At 39.3% G+C, this 23,051-nt stretch overlaps 1 protein-coding gene across 1 annotated transcript in view; it reads right to left on the bottom strand.

Moving 5' to 3' along the window:
* The window catches only part of CDH18 (cadherin 18), a 965,040-nt gene that overhangs the window by 545,075 nt on the left and 396,914 nt on the right, over positions 1–23,051 (bottom strand). Inside the window, exon 3 of the mRNA XM_077492030.1 lies at positions 547–841. Coding sequence (XP_077348156.1) covers positions 547–841 — 295 coding nt within the window. The remainder of the gene's footprint in view (positions 1–546; positions 842–23,051) is intronic.

Below are 23,051 nucleotides of genomic sequence, written 5' to 3' on the forward strand. Positions count from 1 at the left end.
TAGTCTACTATGCATTTCAAACAATGTCGTCTACAAATGGTACTGAATAAAACTTAATCTATTTAGATTGCATAGAAGATGAATTACAATCCTGAAATAATAATGTGACTATTACTATGTTTGATGGCATGTGTTATTAAAGAAAAAAAATGTAGGCTAGATTTTATGATGTTTGGCAGAAATATCTGTCTCTTTTACCAGCAGATCAAAATGAGGTACAAAGTTTCTAATACAAAAATTGTAGGAAGAGAGAAAAAGTATGTTGCTGTATTTCTGCTAAGAGAATATATATATATATACAGTAATAATAATAAAAACACTTTAGAAAACTATAAAGTAGGTGATGAAACTATAGTAATGATGTAAAGAAGGCATATTTAGATTATTGTTACAAAGACTGCAATAAACATTACTATATTCATTTAAAATATTTCTTTGATTTACAGTTAAGGTAGCCTGACAATATTTTTTTCTAGGTGCTGATAATCTACAACTATATCTGTTCAGTTTTAAGAAAGAAATAAATTATAATAATACAATACCTACCAATGTCAGACATCTCCGGAACTGTGACAATATAGGGTCCATCAGGAAATTCTGGTGCATTGTCATTGATATCCTGTACTTTAATAATAAACTCTGATTCTGGCTCAAGGGGCTTGTTGGTTCTTCTGTCAATTGCTTGGGCATGTAGAACATAATGTGATTTTTGTTCCCGGTCTAGACTTTTTGTTGCATGAATATCACCTGTTGTGTCATCAATGACAAATATAGTCCCCGCTCCTTCTCCAGTTAATATATACTTCACTGATCCATCACCTTTGTCCGAATTTGAATGCAGCTGTAAGGCAAATAAAGCTACATAAGTAAACCACACTCAATTTGTGTTTATTAATGTACATTGCAAGAAGATTCCTCTTTGATCTAATAGTAAACACATGTTTTTGTCATATTCAACTTACTCTTCTTGTAATTAGCAGTGAGACCTGCATCCTGCTGTTTTTAAAGTGGACCTAAACTCTAACTAGAGGACATCAAGTTTGATAAAGCACTCCATATCGTAAAAATACTTTTTTTTTTTACTGTATATGAAACACTGCTTTTTCCTTTTTATTTATTGATGCTCCAGCATTGCCTGTACATTATTGCCATACATTGGCTTTCTGATGGTGACAACTATCTAGCACAATTGGGGCACAGTTATAACACGCAGTGCCTAAACACAAACATAGACATTCATCAGGTTTTATTTAAAATGATTGAAAAAAAAAACTTTTGAGATGACTTTCAAGTAGAACTAAAGGCAAAATGTTTTTCATTTTTTTATAGAGTAAAGGAGGGTTATAAAATGTTTTTTTTTTTTTGTTTTTGTTTTTTTACCATCTGTGTCACAATGGAGAGAATTCCTTTCACTTCCTATTCCACAGCCAAAACAAGAAGTGAGCGGAAATCCCTACCAAGTGAAGATATCCCTGATTATCACCAGGGTTACCAGAAGTGGTCTCTCCATTGAAAGTTTTCCCTACTAATACTACTCTGGGGACAGACCAAAATTATTATTTTTTTTACTTTCAATTCCAATGATAACGGTACACATGACAAATAGAGAGGGCAAATGACCCTAATGGGAATACAGACACCACTACTTTGACATGTTAAAATTTGTATGAAAATGTAGTTATTGGCTTTATTTTTATTTTAAATAGCTTTAGCCTTTTTTTTTTTTTTTTTTTTTTTTAAATACAAAGAATCTCACGCACCAGCTATTGGAGTCACAAAATGGGCTTGATTACAGTTTCCACCTGGCATCAAAAGCATCAGGTTCACTAAAATATGGTTTGGGGTTACTCAAGAAAACTCTCTTAAAAGATGGAGTCTTAAGTAAATGCCTGCTTTAAGCTTTTGAAAAGAAACTCCTTTTAGAAATGTTTCTACTTATCTAGATTTACAGCATAAGGTTTTCAGTATCACATTTGTCGATTAGCATTTTAATACATTACATATAGTCTGCTGCTATATACCAAAGATACAAAGTACTAACATTTCTTAAAATCATATCGCAACAGACAGACAGAGTCATTAAGTGGACTTTACATCATGTCTGCTACCGTAATTTTGCTAGACATTCAATAGTGGAGCCTAACATCTTTGTGAATAATTATCCAATGAAATTTATAGCGGTGATGCTAACTGGGTTCTTCTTTTTTATAATTCAGGACTAACTGTAAGGAGCTTCATTCATATTTTATCATCCTGTTTTATTTTCTTGTAAGCTATGCTGATTTGTTTTCAGATCACCATAGGTCAAGTTTACATGCATTAAGTACATGCATTAGGAATAGTCTGCATCTCCAATATCCTTGTAGACCACATCAGAATATTCTGAACTCATGAAGCATCCTTCACTCACCAAGAGTCTCTCTGAATATTCACAACAGTCTATCTGAATAATTCAGGAGTTGTTAAGGTTGTCTTATGAGCTGATATTTTGGTGTTTATCTTCCTTATTCATAAATAAGGCATTCCAAAACTATATCCTAGTGAATAACAATAGAAGACATTATGCAATGCTGTGACAAAAATATTTTTTTTCTTTTAATTCATATTCATGCCAAGCGCTCGTGTAAAACAGCAATAATGTCTGAGGAACATTGTTCCGCTGCACAGAATGCATTATGATCAATCTTAAATGTACCAATGAAAAAAGCAAATATGCATACAACAGGTGTCTGATAATTCTGAAGTGACATTACATTTCCCCAAAGTCTTTCCAAAGCCCCTCCTGAGTATCAGGTACTGTGAGACAACAGAAGAAAGCAATTCTGTCTAATTCTGCTAATCAAAGTCGATCAATATTTAGAAATCTCAAAACATATGTAAAACCTTTATTTGTAAATTATCACTGTGGGAAACCGCAAGTTAGGAAATAGAACATAATGAAATATTAAAGAACAATATAAAATATAAATTATTAATCAAATTGCTTAAAACAGCTATTAAAATTCAAATATTTATATGTACTGTAGCTGTATACTGTCACCAAAAGATGTTGATATATTTGGAATTCATGGAAGTTCTATGTGCTGCCTATGGAGTATGTAAATTTTCACTGGATTTGGAGGAAGGCAATACTCCAGCATAATAGATGATAGCTTTTTCTTCTGGGAATACATTAGGGGAAGCTCCTTATATCTTCAAAAATACAAATTGCTGTTATGCAACATACATTTTCTCTTAATGTCTTCTGTTTTGATAATCACCTGAAATTGTTACACATTGCATACATGTATTAATAAAGCCCAACAAGCTGGTCAAGTAAAAAAAAAAAAAACTGCTCCCCCAGCATATTCAAGATATAATGCTTAATCAGAAATAACACAATATATTTGCTAGACAGAGCTTGCAAAATGAATCACTACTACAATAAATGTGTGTGAAATCAAATGATAACAATAAAAATAAAAATGTGCTCAATCCCACCTAATTCTAAGTGCTCATTTCAAAATATTAATAATCATCAATTCCATAGTAAAAGTCCATCCTTAGAATAGTGAAATAAGTGCTTGTGCTTTAACACCAGAATAGTGCCCTCTGGTAATGCTGTGTCACCATGTGCTCCATTGAAGGTCTGCATTTTCGGATTGTTATATAACAAGGAAGGTCAGCCTCAATTTTGGTCACCCAGGGACCAGGTGGTGCCTCCTGGCAGTTGCCTGATATCCTGTCCTCGTGGGTCAGTGATCCAGTGGCTCCAGTATCAAAAGTTTCAATCAATGTACAAAAGAGGAAACCTTTCATAGCATAAAAATGTACTGTTTTATTGTTAAAAATGTTCGCTTCACAAGCAAAGTAAAAAATATACAATCTGTATGTACTCGTACTATCTGATCATTCAGGAAGCTCCTGTGCATATGCGTGCGTTCTGCCTAGACCAGAAGTGATGCATCGAGGGTTCCACCTCATATGTTTCATCATCATTAGTATATATTTTTTCTATTATATTTCCCAAGACACAACAAGTATTATATTCAGAATACTCTGGGGAAGGGGGAAAGAGGGTGAAAATCATATTTTATTTTCTGGAGTTTACTTTGGGTAGGATGTAATATCTCATGAGAGGAATATGGAGGCACCAATTGTTCACCACCTACTGATAATACATGTTGTCCGGGTGTTATGTAAAAAAAATATATAGTGATAATAGACACTCATTTAAATCAACAAACATGGACCTGTATTATTGTGTCTAAAATTGACACACTATGCAGCTATGTAAGACAGTGTGGTTGCATCTATAACACAATATGGTGATTTTTTTTGTGAAATCACAATAAGTGATTTCACAACACCTAAAAGCAAAATTTAATATAACAAATATTAAGTGTCGCGCAACTCAAAATATACATGTGTCCATGACAAGTAACAATTACATTTACATGTCATAAATGTGTAATAAAGTTCTTGTGCAGATTCAATTGAAGCAGTCACAATAATACATCGCTGTGCAAATACTGTACTTGAAAGTCTTCTGTTTTGTGATACATACGGTGACCACCACCAATAGGTGAAAACCTGCTCACCTCCACTTGTGGCCCCACAACAGAATCTAACAAGCACCGACACTAATCCTCCTTTCTGTGCCTGGGAAAGCAAAGCCTCTTCTATATCCTCACACAATAGATGATCCACCATCTTATTACAGATGATCACTGCTGTATCGGTCTTTGGGTTACTTCCTGTTGGGGAGCATGCACTGTTTACATCATACACCGATTATAGAGAAACTAGATGTCAGTCCAGAAGCTGGAGGGTGCAGCAGCACTGCAGTTTTCAGGTTAGGCTATCTTTGTCTGTGCCAGCTCTTTGTGCACATAGTGCAGTCCCGGATGTATGCAGGTGTGGGTGGCCCTAGGAAGACTCTCTCCCCACCCTCACATGCATACTTCCAGGACTGCCTCTTTAATGTGTCTCTTTAAGGAGATAGAAAAAAAAAAGAAAGAGAGCAAGAAGGGAGAAGGAAAAAAGTAGAAGGGTACCCCAGGGAACCTTTACAGATCTTATAATTGGGAGGTCATTTGAGAGGGTGAAAAGTGGTCAATCAAGGGCTGCCAAATCCATTGGAATTTGCCGTTAATCTTTCATTGATGAGTGTACCATGAGCCAGGTTCTTAACCTCTTTAAAGCTAAGAACTGGTGTCTTCCAAGACTGTGCTATATTTTGCTTCATTGCCATAAAAATATGAGTGATTAGAGTGCGTGCCCCACGAGTAGCATCTCTGATAGGTTTATGTAAAGTGCCTCCCATAAGTCTCTCCACAAAGTCACATTGAGCACAATATTGACCAGTGTTTACACCCTAATCCATAACTTTTGGACTTCAGGACATGTCCACCATATATGTTTAATATTGCCCAAATCTGAGCAACCTCTGAAGCAATTGGACAGGTATGATGGTAGACATTTTTCAATCCTAGCTGAGGTAAAATAATTTTCATTAGAATGAACAGACTTCTTTGGCTGTGAGTAGAGAATGAATTGTGGTAAGGCCCTTTTGTCTCCACAATTGAACACTTTGAGGATTCTCCATCTCAGGTGGGATGTTATTTTTTTAAAGCTAAAACTCTAAAACATTTTATTTTGTTTTACTGACAATTGCACCTCCCATTTCTTGCATAGGCATTGCAGGGATGTATGGAAAAATCTCCCTTGAGGGGTCACAGGTACCGTTCAAACTATTATAAAGAAACCAAAAATGGCAAGAATTGTTTTTTTTTTGTGCTATATGCATGTTACTAATAGAATAATACATTTTGCAATATCAAAGCATGTTTTACAAACATATCTTCTGAGTAGATAGTAGCTAAACATAATTTGTTATTTCCTAAGGTCTCAATATTCCGTAGTAATGAGTGCATGAGCTTTTTAAAACCAATATAAAACCTTCACATAACAAATACTTCTGACATAAATAAATTGCCACTTTTTTCAAGCAGTTCTGTGATATTACTCACATAATCAGGGTGCCTGCTAAAGTGCTTTCTCAATTAATTTATTTCAATATGTACTATTTTAGGGTAAGTAAATTAGTTGCTTCAAGCACAATCCCCTTATGTAATTTGCAGACTGACACTAATCCAATCATATATCAAATGATAAATTGATACATGAACTAAACAGTTCACAATTCCATTTCAGTAAATTTGGTAATGAATACCATCAAAACTCCGGAGCTATGTGAAGTACCATGGGGGTAGATAAAAGGTGTTGAAAATATAATTCTAGGCCTTTCATACTGCTGATCTTTAAAATAGTCCTCCATTTTTGCCCTTACAAAGGTTCATTTTGAAACCTTAAATTACTGTGTTATGCCCCTTAAATAAAGGTTTTCCTTTGGTGTCATACCAGGAATTCTGATATTTTCTGCATGTACTTAATAGCTACAATAATGAGACCAGTTTAATAACTGTTTAATAACAGTTTAACAGTTTAATAACCAGATTAATAACCAGAGCCATCCCCATCAATGCATTCCCCGCATCTATTACCTTTTGGATCACCACTCCCTCTCTTTAGAATGTAAGCTCTGAGAGCAGGGTCCTCCTGTCCCTTCTGTATTGAACTGTACTGCAATTGTGCTGTCCCCCATCTACATTGTAAAGAGCTGTGTAAACTGTTGGCACTATATAAATAGTGTATAATAATAGTAACTGCAGCACAATATTCAAAAGGCTCATCAAATTATCCATAATCATATGTTTACTTACATTTTAAGTATTGAATAGGATTTTTTTCAAACTCCCACAATCATTTTCCCATCCCATCCCAGTTTTAAATGTTTTCTATCATTTTGTTATTAATAATTAATTATAAACTTAAGGCAGGTATAATAGTACTTTTTTTTAACATACAGTATTGCTGGACAAATCTCCAGAGTATAATTTAAAATTAGCTTTTGTTAAAGCATAACTAAACCATAAAACAAAAAGGTAATATACTGCAGCTTAACAGCCCTTGAATGTGGTAGCTGAATTAGCTTTTCATTTTTCATTTTTTTTAAAAGATTTTCATCAAATACAGAAAGTCCATTTTGCATTAAAGACCTGTACACCAGACTTTAGAAATCATTAAAGGCTAATTCCACCTTTTGAAAAAATAAATAAAAAATAATAAAAATAAATAATTGCACTCACACTAATGAGGTGAAATGCACATGCTCCTGCAGATTATTTCTTAAGCCCAGATCCATACCATGGTATGGACCCACAGTTACAGGGCTGGAGCAAGTTTTAATGGCATACAAGTGATGTCATTGTGCTTCATGGATATCTATGTGTCTTTGTCATGGAGGCAAATGTAACCTGTAGTATTTTTATTTTTATATATATATATATATATATATATATATATATATATATATATACATATACAAACCCTGTGAATAAATGACATAGCTGCATGAGCACACAGTCAAAAATATATAGGACGCTTCAGGGTGAAGAACCCCTGTATTCAGTAAAGGGGGGGGGGGGTTCAGAGTGGGAGTCTGCAGGCTGTGACCATGTTTTATGTTACACCCTAAATAGAGTATAACATAAAAAACATGCCTAGAATGATGGACGTAACCTTTAAATCATCCCTGTATACCTAAACATTTCAAATGTAATAAATTGTTTAGATGCTGTTTCTCACTGCCCAAACAATACTGTATTGTACATAATACGGTACATCTATCTAAACCTACAAATTCCATCAATCCACCATGTAATGGATATGAGCTAAGGCAGATATGTTTCAGATCCAGCCTAGATGGCTGAAGGGATATTTAGCTTAACCGCTTGGAAAATGGAAATGGAAAATCGGTTTCCATTTTGTGTCTCTCTAACATCCACTTCACAAATAGATATGCTCTAGTTTTGCTAATCTAGTTTAGTTTCTCATGTTACTGTTATCTTATTTAGTTGTTTTGTTTCTTGGAAAGCACATGCTTTTGAGGAATCACTAGTTTCACTTTTGTTGTAGGCTGTACTTGTATATGATTGGATAATCTGTATGACACGTTCAAAGGGCGGTACTTTCTGAAAGCCCCTTTAAATATTCACACCAAAGAATAAAGATTAGATTTGTTTGGAGAGACTTTGCTGTTTTGTGTCATTGTCTCAATGGGCTAATCTCATAGTCCTGTGGGGATTGGACATCACTTTTTAACAGACATCAAGGGGTTAACAAAAACACCTCTAGACAATCTACATTTTCCCTTCAATGGCTACTTTGGTTCCTTCCGTAAATACAATGGAAAAGTAGCATAGTCACCCAGGGACAGGAAATGTGTCACTCACATGATTACCAGGTAAAAATAAAAAGACATACCCTGAAAAACAACCAAGGCAGGGCCTCGTTTGAGTACTTGCAAGCTACAAAATATAAAAGGTCTGTTTTTGAGTTTAAATTAACTTTAAGCCCCTATACATTAACATCCAGTAAGATAAGGATAACCAGCTCCCTGAGCCAATTAGGCTCCACAGTCCTATCCATCTTACACTGAGATCCTCCCATGAGAAGGACAGAAATGTATGACTCCATAGGTGTATTATTGCTACTCATTGTCCAGCCACAAACTATCAGAGTTCCCAGACCACTTTGTATTGTGCATCTACAGTGTAGTGTGCAGGACTAATGGATGTTGTCGGCAGATGGGCCTGAACCATAAGATTGGCCGATCAAAAACAGTTCTTATAACTATACATCAAGTTTTTTTTTTTTTTTTTTTTTTTTTTTTATAATTTTATTATCTGTTTGCCTGAAGTTCAAATAATTGTATGTTTAAAAAAATAACAAACAAGTTCATATTTATCTGCTCTATGCAATTGAATTGCACAAAGTGGCCCGGAACCTCCTCTTCTGATCTCCGGCCTGCGCTCCTGGCTCTGCCCTCTGCCAAGTGCCCCCATAGAAAGCCACTTTTTATGTGGACGCTCTTGCAAGCTCGTTCCTGAGCCTTGCTTTCTGCATCTATAGAGAAAGAGAGGCGGACTCAGCCCTGCCCCCCGCTCCCTCGTCGCTGGCTTTGATTGATAGCAGCAGGAGCCAATGCCTTTAAGGTAAAAATGTTTAGGCTTTATAACCATTTTATATCCTGTATGATCTTTATTAAGAGTACAGCACAGCTAAACTAGAACTGTTAAAGCAAAAATGCTCCTAAAAGGGTGAATTCTGGTGTAAGTCCTCTTCCTCTGCTTCTCTGCCATGTTTGCATTGTAATTTTTTTTGGGGGGGGAATTGGTACCAGTGACAGGAACTGCTCCTACTTCTGCTCGGATTGCCTTGGCCTTTTGGGACACATCACAGGTCCCAATAGACTGTGAGACCATTCACAAAATGCAGTGTGGCTCATGCATGTGCAGTGGGCAGCTGGCTGTGAAGCCGCATAGTTGGCTAACCACAGTTAGGATTCCAGTGTCGGGAACCTGAAGGCTAGTGAAAAACAAGTGCAGATAAGGACGGCGCTGGATCACTAAACAGGTAAGTGTTCTTTTATCAGCAGCTGCAGGATTTGTAGCAGCTGCCTTTTATTACAGAGTGAACATTCCCTTTAAGGTATTTTACAGTAGTAATGTTAGTAAAGGCTATTATAGGCATGACAGAACCAATTTCTATTTTTGTAACCTTACACAGTTCAGGCTGATTTTCAGCCAGTATATATAACTAATTATAGCTACACCAATCTGAGAATCCTTTTCCCTTTTTTTTGTCCAGTTTAAATTTATAACTTCAGACCATGGCTGATTGTAATTTCTTTCTTCATATCAGGTGCACAGTAGGAGGTCCAGGAAGCAGCATTTCCCATTGGAAGCTGGTAAACAGTAACCCCCTGCCATAGTGAGCAGATAAAATGGTTTGGTCACAACAGTGAAAATGTAATAATGAAAAAAAAAACAGGATTTAATACATTTGTATGGATAAAACAATATGCTATATTTAAAAAATATATATTATTAATGCCAAATACATAAATGGAATCTGTTTTTCATCTTCCCTGCCCCCCCCCCCCTTAGATCTAATTTTCCTCATAAAAAAAAAACTTTATGCTTACTTTGTGGCTTCTCAAGGAAATTCATTATAGTTACTGACACCTGAAATTCCAAAGATTTACTGATTTTTTCCACATTCTAAATCTAAGCTCAGGAAAATGTTTCCTGAAGTACCACCATCCTTGTGACTAATGCAGCGTCTGCTAACCATAGTGAACAGTAATAGGGAGGATAAACACCAGAGAATCATGCAAAAAAATAAAAAATGTTTTGAAAATAATACCCTTATTATTTTATTTTTATTTGTATATACCCTTATTATTTTTATTTGTGGAGGAGAGTGGAGTGAGGAAAAAAAAAAAAATATATATATATATATATATGTATATATATATACATCTCCAGGAGAAGAAGAAGAAGAAGAAGAAGAACGGAAGGCGGCGGCGGCGGCGACAGAAGACCGGGCCACCGCCTGTAAAAGAGCTATAAGAAGGCACGGTGGCCCGGCAGAAGAACCGAAGAGGGGGACAAGACCCCCGAAGTCGGAAGAAGAGGCAGCGGTGAGGAAGAAGAATGCCGGGCTCCTCCGCTAGTAAAAAAGCTACAAGAAGATAGCGGAGGAGTCCGGCGAGAAGACCCCCGAAGACGGAAGACCCCCGGAGCTGTGCAATAAATTATCTTGTGTGTTGTGTTTTTTTTTGTACTTTATTTTACAGGTGAATGGGTAGGGGTACATTGTACCCCATACTCATTCACACAGGGTGGGGGGGCCGGTATCCGGGGGCCTCCTTATTAAAGGGGGCTCCCGGATTCCGATAAGCCCCCCCGCCCGCAGACCCCGAAAACCAACGGCCAGGGTTGTCGGGAAGAGGCCCTTGTCCTCATCAACATGGGGACAAGGTGCTTTGGGGTGGGGGGGCCGTGCTCGCCCCTCCTTTCCTGGCCGGCCAGGTAGCGTGCTCGGACAGCGGTCTGTTGTGGACTTTGGGAGGACCCCCACGCCGATTGTTTTCGGCGTTGGGGTTCCCCTTTAAGTCCATACCAGGCGGCGGGCCAGCAACGTCTCCTTCGCGGGCCCCGCCTACCTGGAGACCCGCTCAAAATGAGCGGACTTTTCTCTGGGCGGGAAAAGTCCGTTCATTTCAAAAGTACGGCGGACTGGCATACACACGGCCGGATTGTCCGCCGAAATGCGAGTCCGGCGGGAAGATTGGAGTGTAAAACTCCATTCTAAGTCCGCTGTACTTTCGGGTCAAAAAAGTATGCCGGAGGCTACACACGGGGGGATTGTCCGGCGGACTTGAGTTTGCCAAACTTTTGTTTGATCGTGTGTACGCGGCATAAGTCACCCTAATTGGCCATTCTCTAATGGAAGGTATGTCTGTGGATTGCCAGTGCACGGGAATGCAGAGTCTAGCTGCATTCACCATATGCATGGCCAGTGATTTGTAATAATGCTTCTTAGGAATAGACGTGTGGTGCAGGAGGTATTGAGCGGGGCTATAATCTAGTGTGTATGTGGCTAACAGGTTAGTTTACTGAAAGTATAATTTTTTTTCCTCTTAACCTTGGATTTGCCTATTGGCATGACTGGTATAGAATGTATGACTTTTAGTAAATTACTTTCAAGAATTACCTTGCAAGAAATGTGTGTAGCAGCAATTATTCATATATTTCCTTTGGGATTTTTAAAGATTGTGGACAGCTTTTCTATAAAAGAATCACATGTCCGTTTTCTTTAGGTTTCCCTCAAGTATAGCATTTCATTATAATTGCTTATGCAGGAATTGTATTCCTTTTCTTCGACAACTTAGTTTCATATTTTGAGAATCAGCACTCTAATCACAGATTTGTATCAACATTTTTCAAATGTATTCTTTGTTTTCAGATAAAACACACACACACACACATCAAAAAAAATCACAAATGTAGGGATTTTGATCTTTGGCAAATAAAAAGCAATTCACATGTTGCATATTGTTGAATATTTAACCACTTAAGGACCGCCTCACGCCGATATACGTCAGCAGAATGGCACGGCTGGGCACAATCACGTAGCGTTACGTGATTCTTTAAGTGCCCCGCTGTGGGTCGGCGCGCTCCTGACCCAGTCCTGTGCTCCGTGACCGTGGCTGCGGGACCAGCGGACCCGATCACCGATGGCGTCCCGCGATTGGGTCACAGAGCTGAAGAACGAGGAGAGGTCTGTGTAAACAAACCTCTCCCCGTGCTTCCCTGTGTGGCTGTCATGATCGTCTCTTCCCTTTTATAGGGAAGGACGATCAGTGATGTCACATGCCAGGCCACGCCCCCCTACAATAAAAAAAAACACATAACGTCATACATAACACTACACTGCCTCCTAGTGGTTAACTCCTTCACTGCCAGTGTCATTTACACAGGATTCAATGCATTTAAATAGTATTGATTTCTGTATATCTGACAATGGTCCCAAAAATGTGTCAAAAATGTCCGATGTGTCTGCCATAATGTTGCAGTCACAATAAAAATTGCTGATCGCCGCCATTACTAGTAAAAAAAAAATATTAACAAAAATGCTATAAAACTATCCCCTATTTTGTAAACGCTATAACTTTTGCGCAAACCAATCAATAATCACTAATTGCAATTTTTTTTTACCAAAAATATGTAGAAGAATACGTATCGGCCTAAACTGAGGAAAAACATTTTTTTTTATACTTTTTGGGGATATTTATTATAGCAAAAAGTAAAAAATATTGCATTTTTTTCAAAATTGCCACTCTATTTTTGTTTATAGCTCAAAAAAATTAAACCCGCAGAGGTGATCAAATACCACCAAAAGAAAGCTCTATTTGTGGGAAAAAAAAGGACGCCAATTTTGTTTGGGAGCCACCTCGCACGACCGCGCAATTGTCAGTTAAAGCGACGCAGTGCCGAATCGCAAAAAGGGGCCTGGTCCTTTGGCTGCAAATTGGTCCGGGGCTTAAGTGGTTAAAGGTACAGCGTTTGATAAGATTCTAGTTCATGTAGTATGCTTCTTTATGTTAATATAAATGTTACTATAACAACAATGCACATACTACACTATACAATGAATTGAGATAAAAAAGGAAATATTATTTGCTGTTATAAGTAATCAAAATGACAAGCATACAAGTAAAGCTTGATTTTAGGTCATTTTATTTTTATGCATCTTGGTGCATATTTTATTATTAGAATAGAACATAAATTATGCATTACTTCAAGTGGTCACTGAAGTAACACCATAAACTTCTCAAGGATGCATTCAAATCTTTCTCAGTACCTGGCAGGCATAATCATCTTGCTGATTTCCTTTTTTCAATTGGATTGAGTGAATAGTTTTTGTTGTGAAGTTATTATATTATATATTTGTAATTATAATATTTTATTGTTAATGTATAAATGTAATACATTAAATGATAATGCATCTGTATTTGTATTTGTTAAGCGCTATTGCTTAAAATGCATACTTATTATCATTAAACTGAGATTACATTTTTAATTTTTTTCCAAAGCAAACAGTTGGGGATAACAGTTGAGGTAATTCTGTAAAATGTAAGTAACCCTACTTATATCTTACTAGTCAATAGAACTGTATTTGCTAGCTTATTATTAGTATTTGACATCCCAAACAAGGCCTTATGTCTACTCCTTATTGCTGTCTGTTTCAGCAAATGTACAGTATATCAGAGTGGTACTCTATTCAGGAGACTAATGATCAACTATGTTATGAAATATATGCATCATAGAGCTCACATTTACAGTACTTTCACAGCTGTCTCCAGCTTAATGATAGACCTGGCATTAGATATATTTTCCATGTCATAATCATGCAAGCTAAGTATTGTGCAAGTGTAACTCTTGCAGGTATTTATAACTTGTAACAGAGATCACAGTACTCCCCAAGGCAATGCCTTCATCTGACTTTCTCTCCAGAAAGCTGAAGTCAAATTTGTTTAGGCACCATTTAGGATTAGCATCTACTTATAGACTAAGATACTGGGGTTGATTTACTAAAACTGAAGAGAGCAAAATCTGGGCAGCTGTGCATAGTAGCCAATCAGCTTTTAACTTCAGCTTGTTCAGTCAATGTCTTTCTAAAGGCAGAAGGTTTTTTTTAATCTTAAGGCATTTTATGCCTTAAGATAAAAAAAAAACTGTTGTGTGCTACAGCCCCCCTAATACTTATACACTATCTGAGTCCGATCTCAATCCAGTGATGTTGCATGAGAGCCACAATGTCTGGAGACTCTCCTTCATCATTGGCTGAAACAGCAGTGGGTATCATTGGCTCCCGCTGCTGTCAATCAAAGTCAGTGAGTCCCTAAGGAGATAAAGGAGGTGGGGCCAAGCCACGATTCTGTGTCTGAATGGACACACACAGCAGAAGCTCGGCTCAGCTGTCCCCATAGCAAGCCTCTTGCTGTGGGGGGCACTCTGAATTAGGGATTGGCCAGGAAAGCCAACAAGGGAACCGAGAAAAGGAGGCTATAGGCTGTTCTGTGAAAAACGACTGCACGGAGCAGCTAAATATAACATGTTTGTTATTGTTAAAATAAAAAATAAAAACAAGACTTTAACCTCCCTGGTGGTATGATTATGTTGGATTTTAGGTGCTGAAAGTGGTATAATTATTTAGCATGGAAATTCAGCATTTTATATTGTAGGCCTGTAATTCTTAGGAATAACTCACTTAAATCTGTCCAAACCAGAGTCTAGTAGACACACTGGGTATGATAAAGTTTGAAAAATGAATCATAAATTATAATATAATAAATAACTATAAATAATTATACCAAATAATAATATAATAATAATAAAAATTATTCAATAACGTAATCAAATCAAAAACACTGAAATTTGCTCAGTTGCAGAATTGTCACTGTCATTACTTTCAGTGTTTCATGGGCGAATCTCCTCACAAATCGCTATTGCTCAATTCTGCAAGTGATTCAAATTTATTATGGCTGTTTTCTAGCTGGTCTAAAACCACTTTTGATATGAAGGGACATTTTTGGTTGCTATGGACAATCTCCAGTTTTCAGTCAGAAAAAACAGTATTTATAATATAAAACTACATGCAGGGCACTAGACAAACCACTAGGGACAAAAAGGATCTGAAATAATTTCATGCAACAATGTAATCTGTAAGATTACAGTGTACTGTATGTATTGTGTGTGTTTCACTTTTTGAATTTGGTGCCGCTGTACGCCCCGTGCATCACAATGCTCGCAGGGAATGGAGCCCGGCTCTGTGATGAATCGAGCGGAGGATGAGCTGCTCACACTGTGGGGAGACATCGCAGGATCCAAGGGACAAGGTAAGTAAGCTCTTCATGGATCCTGCGATGCGATCCCGAGCTCAGGGCTTACCGCTTTTGGTTCTGAAATTCCACCCCGAGCCAGACTCGGGAATACCACCAGAGAGGTTAATATCACTTTAGGCTTTGACAATAAAACTTGGAAGATGATTGTTTTCTCTGCAGATCTGCTACAGATTTTCGCACTCTCCAGTTTTAATAAATCATCCCCACTGATGATGATTTACGGGTGATAAAGACAGAACAGCCACTGCTGCAGTCTCTCACTTCTGAATTTCTACAAAATTACAGCATTCCACTCTGAGAAAAAGAAGACTGAGGGAATGCTTTCCCCTGCTTGCAGCAGACTGATGGCATAACTCTAGACAAAGTCACTGGACTGGAGTTCAATGACTACTTTTTAGTGATAAAAGATATTTTGAAAAAAAAAAAAGTACTGTTGCTATTTATTGTAATATGTGACAATGTATTCACGGAGACTTGTTATGTTACTGAAAGGTGCAGTTTAATGTTTAACCTGCTGAAACTTACAGTACCTGGATGAACTGACACTGAATTCCTATTCTATAGATGAAACCTACCAGCACCTGAAGACAAACTGAATATTGAATTTGGCCAGAATATGCAAGAAATTGTTAAAAGATGACAGAGAATTTGTATCCGCTTAGAGAACTTATGAATACTGACAACAAAACCATTAAACAATACAGTAGCTTGCTATGAGTATATTTGAATTATTATCTTCAGGCTAAACAGTTGGGGATTTTAGAACAGTGTTTTGGTGAGAAATAATCAAACTGACTGCTTCCTCCAAGGCAGTAACATTCTGTGCCCACTGTGTATGTTTATGTTAAAAGTTCATACAGAATTGTTTTCGCTGCAAGAGTAATGATACTTTGAACAGACAGTTATGTGCTTTTATACATATGCCAGCAGTTTGAGTGTTTTATGCAGCATTATTTTAAATTATAGTATTTGTAACCCTACATTGTCATTTGTACAACCGTAGGTACACGTACCTATTTGCTTTACATTTGAAAGTGAAATTCCAGCTTTGTTAAAAAAAATAAAAAATCTCCTTCCAGATATCTTTTAAATGTTATTTTTTTTTAGGATAAGAGCAAATTTTTTTCCGACTTGATGTTGTCATGAAATTAGTGATATTGCATTTAGTGAAATCTTGTCAACACTGCCATTTAATTTCATATGTTTACATATCATGTGATATTTCCACTTTTGTTGTACTCCCTGTACAAAAAGCAAAGGCTTCTCACTCCTTGCTGGTTTCTCCAAAATAAATCAGTTTGTTCATTAGCAAACCCCAATTATTTTAGGTAGTATCAGGGGCGGGCTGGGCCAGGGGGTAATTTCCCCACAGGCAGTTCCAACTAATATGAAAAATGGCCAGTGGCGCAGGGGTCCGGGAGCCAGGATGTGTCTTCAGACAAGGGGAAATATCACCCACTGCCCCACCAAGCAGCACGACATGCCGCCCACACTGCCAGCTTAACGCTGTTTACTTTTGTGTGCGTTACTGCCTGTTTAACGCCATATAGTTCTTTGGGTGTTACTGCCAGTTACTGCCAGTTTAACACCATATAGTTTTTTGTGTGTTACTGCCAGTTTAACACCATATTGTTTTGTGCGTTACTGCCAGTTTAACACCATTTACTTCTGTGTGCGTTACTGCCAATTTAACGCCATATAGTTCTGTGCGTCACTGTATGTTTGGCGCATTATATTGCAGTATATTATAGTGTTATAGTAAGCACTGCCCCCTCCCTCCCAATAAAGTCTGGGATGACAACAAGGAGAGGCAGACATTCCCTTGGCACTGTAAGGGGGCCAGCAACAAAAGTGTCCACAGGCAAAGGTGGACGTGGTGGTCAGTCCTCAGGCTGGGTATCATTTCCTCTATTTGGTAAGTTTCTATCCAGCCACAGCATGAAGAGGAGGTGGTGGACTGGCTTACTAAACCTTCCTCATCTTCCTCATCCTCTGCCATGCAATCAGAGACAAGTGTGCAGTCCCCTGCCGTTGCCAGAGTGAATAAACCTGCCTCCTTGTCCACATATATTCCTGACATAGCCCCATCAGCCATTGAGGAGTCAGCTGAATTATTTGACCACAGCATCAGCTACTTGCTCCTTAATAATGCCCAGCCATTAATGGATTCAGATGTTGGTTCTGAAGTTGAGGATGACAGGAACATGAGCCTAGATAGAGGGTGGAACACTGGTAGACAAATTGGAATTCAGTCTCTAGTGGTAATGATGAAGATGGAGGAGATGGAGATGATGATGATGAGGTCACTAGTGCCAGATAGAACAGAGGAGGAAACTGAAGGTGAGGTGGCACAATCCCAAGGAGGCTGGACATCAAGAAAGATTAGAGAGCAGCCACCCTATTCTGCAGCTGTTATCTCCCCGCCCACTCCCTAAAGCTCAGCTGTCTGGGCCTTTTTCATCTGCAGCAGATCGCACTGTTACTATCTGCAATCTGTGTCTCAAATCTGTGGCATATCAAACTTGGTAAAACGCCAACCATTTGGGTACCACATGCTTAATAAGGCATTTAGCATCCAACCACCCAGCCCATTGGCAAGAGCACCTAAAAGCCACACAAAAGGGCCAACAATCTGTCCCTCCTCTTCCTCCCTATCCAATCTGCCCCAGCAATAATGAGTCATTACCTGTCAGCAGCCTCCACTGACAGGAATGATGGTATAGCACAGGGTGTCCCAGGTCTTAACAGTATCTGCCAGCAGCACACCACCAGCTGTAGACTGTAGCCAGCAAATTTCTCTGCCCCATCTGCTGCAGTGGAAAAAAAAATAGTCCCCGGCACCCACATGCCCAATGTCTGAATGCAAGCTTGTCAAAGCTGTTGGCTTTCAGCCTGGTGGATTCTGCCCCCTTCTGTGAATTTGCACAATGCGCTGTACATCAATGACAGGTTCCCAGTCACTACTACTTTTCACGTAAGGCTGTTCCATCACTCTACTTTTACATGGAAGGGAATGTTCTGACATCGTTGGGCAAGGCAGTCAGACATAAAATAAACTTACTCCTGATACGTGGTCCAGCAAGCATGGGCAGGGACAATATATTTAGTTCACAGCACACTAGATATGGCTGCTTTCAACTCAAAAGGATGCAGGTCAGGTGTTGGTGCTGCAGCTTGTTGTGCCCCCACGTCTCCATACACCTGTTGGTGATGATGCCAGACCTGTGAGTTCTACCCCCTTTTCCTCCTCCCCCTCCTCCGTCACCTCCATGCCCACCTATGCAAAATTGTCCTATGAACATCAGGTTCAAAGGGCTATTCCCAGAGTCAGGCTAAAAGGTGACATGCAGTGCTTCAGCTGGTGTGTTTAGGGGACAGGAACCACACCGGAGCTCAGAGGTTGTTCACACCACGTTAGCTGGAGCAAGGAATGGTGGTGTCCGATAATGGCTCAAACCTCCTTTCCTCCCTTAGACAGGGAAAGTTGACACATATGCCATGCCTGGCACATGTCCTCAATTTGGTGATGCAGCATTTCCTAAGTATGTACCCAGGGTTGTAAGATATGCTAAAGCAGGCCAGAAGAGTCTGTAGCTCTTTCAGGTGGTCATACACAGCAAGTGGGTATTCAGTGAGAACTCCACCTGCCTGTAAACCACCTGATTTGTGACATGCCCACCAGGTGGAACTGAACTTTGGGAATGCTGCAGTGGCTATACATGCAGCAGAAGGCTGTCAATGAGTACCTATGCCAGTACAGCACAATAACAGCCTCAGCTTTTTTTCCCCAAGCTAATGGCTGATCATTAAGGATACATGCACTGTATTGTAACCATTTGAGGGGGCCACAAGGATTGTGAGCCATGACAGTGCATGCATCAGTGACAAAATCCCTATTGTGTTCCTGATAGAGTAGACTCTGAATGGTATTATGGACAGGGCACTGGAGGCAGAGCAACAGGAGGAGGGCACTGGAGGCAGAGCAACAGGAGGAAGAGGAGGACTTCCTTTCCTCTCAAGGCCCACTTTATCCAGACACCATTATTCCTATGTCACAGAACACACAGGAGGAGAGAGTGGAGGAGATTGAGGAGAAGGATTCCGGCACTTTCATTGGCTTCGAAGAAGAGGAAGACATGCATCAATCTGTAAGAAATGTCTTTCCAACCCCAGCACCCTTGGCAGTAGTATGTGGCTGGAAGGAGGAAGTTCCAGATGCTGTCAGCCTGAGTGACCCTGAGGAGTCTGCTTTTCAAACCTCAAATTGCATGGGCAACCTCATGTTTCAAAGCCTGTGAAAGGACCCAATAATATGTGGCAAAAAGGAGAAGGATGATTACTGGTTGGCAACCCTCTTTGACCACTGTTATATGGGGAGTTTTCTTAGAACTCATCCCGTCCCTACAGAGAGTACAGAAGATAAAATCTCTTGAGGACACTTTAAAGAGGATTTTATTAAATGTTTTTCCTGACTCCAGTAGGTTACAGTGTTATGGAAAACATTGTTTTGAGTCTTCTGTTGGTCAAGAGATGAGCGTTGGAGAAGGAGCCTGCCTAAGTGAGGCATTTCATAATTTTTTAGTCCTCGCCATCCAGGGCTGTCAGCTTCTGCATTGGCAGCATCTGCATCACACGGTGGAGGATTACCTCTGGGCCAAAACAGAGATGGAGAGCTTTCCAGCTGAAGATCCACTGACTGGGTCATGAGAATAGACCACCGGCCAGAACTTGCCTAGTATGCTATTGAGTTGTTGGGCTGCCCCGCATCCAGCGTGCTTTCAGAATGGGCATTCAGTGCTGCAGGAGGTTTTGTTACTGATCATAGAATGCATCTGTCCACAGACTCTGTGGACTGTTTGACTTTTATAAAAATGAATCAGTCCTGGATTACCAGCTATGAAGCCCCTGATGCCAATGTCACTGATTAAGTCTTTTTGGGATGTGGGATCTCTGCAGGACTTCAAGGCTGCCTAGCGTTGAGGGTGTTCAATTATTTAATCTGGAAGAATGTTTTTGATATAGGTTTCATGGGCACATTTAATAGCCAAAGTCCATTTTTTCTGCACTTGTTTGACAGGTGCATATTATTGCAATTTTTTACAGCAAGGCCAATTTTTTCTTTTATCAAGAGTACCTCTATAGGGTTACAGTGGGAAGGCGCCACCAACACCCAAAGACCACTTTTTAAGCACCTGTTTGACAGGTGCATATCATTGCAATTTTTTTACAGCAAGGCCAGTTCTTGCTTTCATCAAGATTACCTCTATGGGTTACGGTGGGAAGGCACCATGACACCCAAAGACCAATTTTATGCACCCGTTTCTTCTATCCAAAGTCAAAGTGACACCAGAATGTATCCAAAAATTCTCTAATCTTGTTCCCAGTGCACTACATTGTGGCTTCATCATACACACTGTCTTCCCAGTAGTTGTTGAGCAAAATAAAAGCAGCTTGCAGGGAAAATGTCATTGTTTTTGGCTTTATAAAGGCAATTATTGTGTCAGCAGATTCTAGACATTGTACAGATCTGCAAATTTACAGGTAGACTAAGGGGACCCCCAGGCACTATATTGAAAGGAATTTTTCATTTTTATGCTTTCACTTTAAAAAAAAAAAAATCACTGCTCATATAAAAATTATGTTTTCACAAACTTTTATTTTATTTATACATGTCCCCCAGGGCAGGACGTGGACCCCTATAACCATTGTATGCCCAATTACTTGCATTTAATCTTTCAAAATGGGCACTTTTGATTTTTGATGTTCGGGTCCCATTGACTTTAACCACTTCAAAACCAGGCACTTAAACACCTTCCTGCCCAGAACAATTTTGAGCTTTCAGCACTGTCGCACTTTGAATGACAATTGCGCGGTCATGCTACACTGTACCCAAATGAAATTTTTATCATTTTTTTCCCACAAATAGAGCTTTCTTTTTTTGGTATTTGATCACCTCTACGGTTTTTATTTTTTGCGCTACAAATAAAAAAATACTGAAAATTTTGAAAAAAAAAATGTTTTTTTTTGTTTCAGTTTCAAAACTTTGTAAATAAGTACGTTTTCTCCTTCACTGATGGGCACTGATGGGGCTACACTGATGGGCACTGATAAGGCGGCACTGATGGGCACCAATGATGTGGCACCAGTGAAGTGGCACTGATGAGGTGGCATTGATGGACACTGATAGGCGGCACTGACAGGCGGCACTGATGGGCGACACGGATGGGCGACACGGATGGACACTGATAGGTGGCACAAATTTGGACTGATAGCTGGCATGGATTGGCATGGATAGGCGGCACAGATGGGCATGGATAGGTGGCACAGATGGACATGGGTGGGCACTGATAGGCGGCACAGGTGGGCACTGATAGGTGGCACAGGTGGGCACTGATAGGCAGCACAGGTGGGCACTGATAGGCGGCACAGGTGGGCACTCATAGGCAGCATTGGTGTTATACTGTACTAATGGATGCCAATCAGTGCCAAACAATAATGCATGCCAATCAGTGATGCCCATTGTGGGCACTGATTGGCATCCATTATGGGCACTGATTGGCATCCATTGTGCTGACTGGCATCCCTGGTGGTCTAGGGAGGATTACCTTTTGCTTAGCATCCCTGGTGGTCTGGTGGAGTCCCTGGTGGTCCAGTGTGGGCATCCTCAGGGGGGCTGTGCTGATAATCGATCAGCACAGACCCCCCCCTGTCAGAGGAGCAGCCGATAGGCTCTCCTCTACTCGCGTCTGACAGACGCAAGTGAGGAAAAGCCGATCACCGGCTCTTCCTATTTACACTGTGATCAGCCGTGATTGGACACGGCTGATCACGTGGTAAAGAGTCTCCGTCGGAGACTCTTTACCGAGATCGTAGTTGCCGGGTGTCAGACTGACACCCCGCAACAACGATCGCTGTGATGCGCGGCCCCGGGGGCGCGCAGCGGCTCATAATCCTGATCACGTCATATGACGTCCGATCAGGATTATGAAACCACTTTGCCACCGTCAATTTGTAATAGGGCGGGCGGCAAGTGGTTAATGGAGTTTGTTATTCGGGTCCGAACTTTGTTAGAAAATACTGGTGCAAACCAAACAGGGGTCTGTTCGGCCCATCCCTAGTCACAACACACCAAGGTATAAACAATCTACACAGTTTATACTTAATAAAAAATCACAAGGTAAAAGGCCAAAGCCAGAAAACTGCACCAGAAAAGGATATATAAATTTGACTGATTACACCTTGATACTATACATAAGTAATGTTACTTCAATGGTTAGTATACAATACATATGCTCATCCCATGAATATATAATGTGAATGTGAAGCTGTACTCTTTCAAGATTGGCATGTAATTTTTAATTTTGGTGCGATTGTTGCATTTTTTCTGTTTTTGGTGCGATTTTTAGCATTTTTAGTTTTTTTTGCATTTTGGGTTTATATACACTTTGATTTTATGATTGAGACACTATATGTGTATACTTATATTTTCTTGTATATGGTGTGATAATTACATTCTGGTGCGACTTTGGAGCAATTTTTTATAACTTTTTTGTTTTTTGGTGCGATTCTTTGCATTTTTATATGGATTTAGTTTTTGGGTTCACTCACATCCTGTATTTTGGGTTTGGGCACTATACACACTGTTACAAGCAGAGGGTCACTATACTATCATGATATTCATGTCTGGATGTTT

The sequence above is a fragment of the Lithobates pipiens genome, unplaced genomic scaffold, assembly GCF_037356315.1.
Source record: "Lithobates pipiens isolate NorthernLeopardFrog02 unplaced genomic scaffold, aLitPip1_a1.2 Scaffold_19, whole genome shotgun sequence".
Taxonomy (NCBI): domain Eukaryota; kingdom Metazoa; phylum Chordata; class Amphibia; order Anura; family Ranidae; genus Lithobates; species Lithobates pipiens.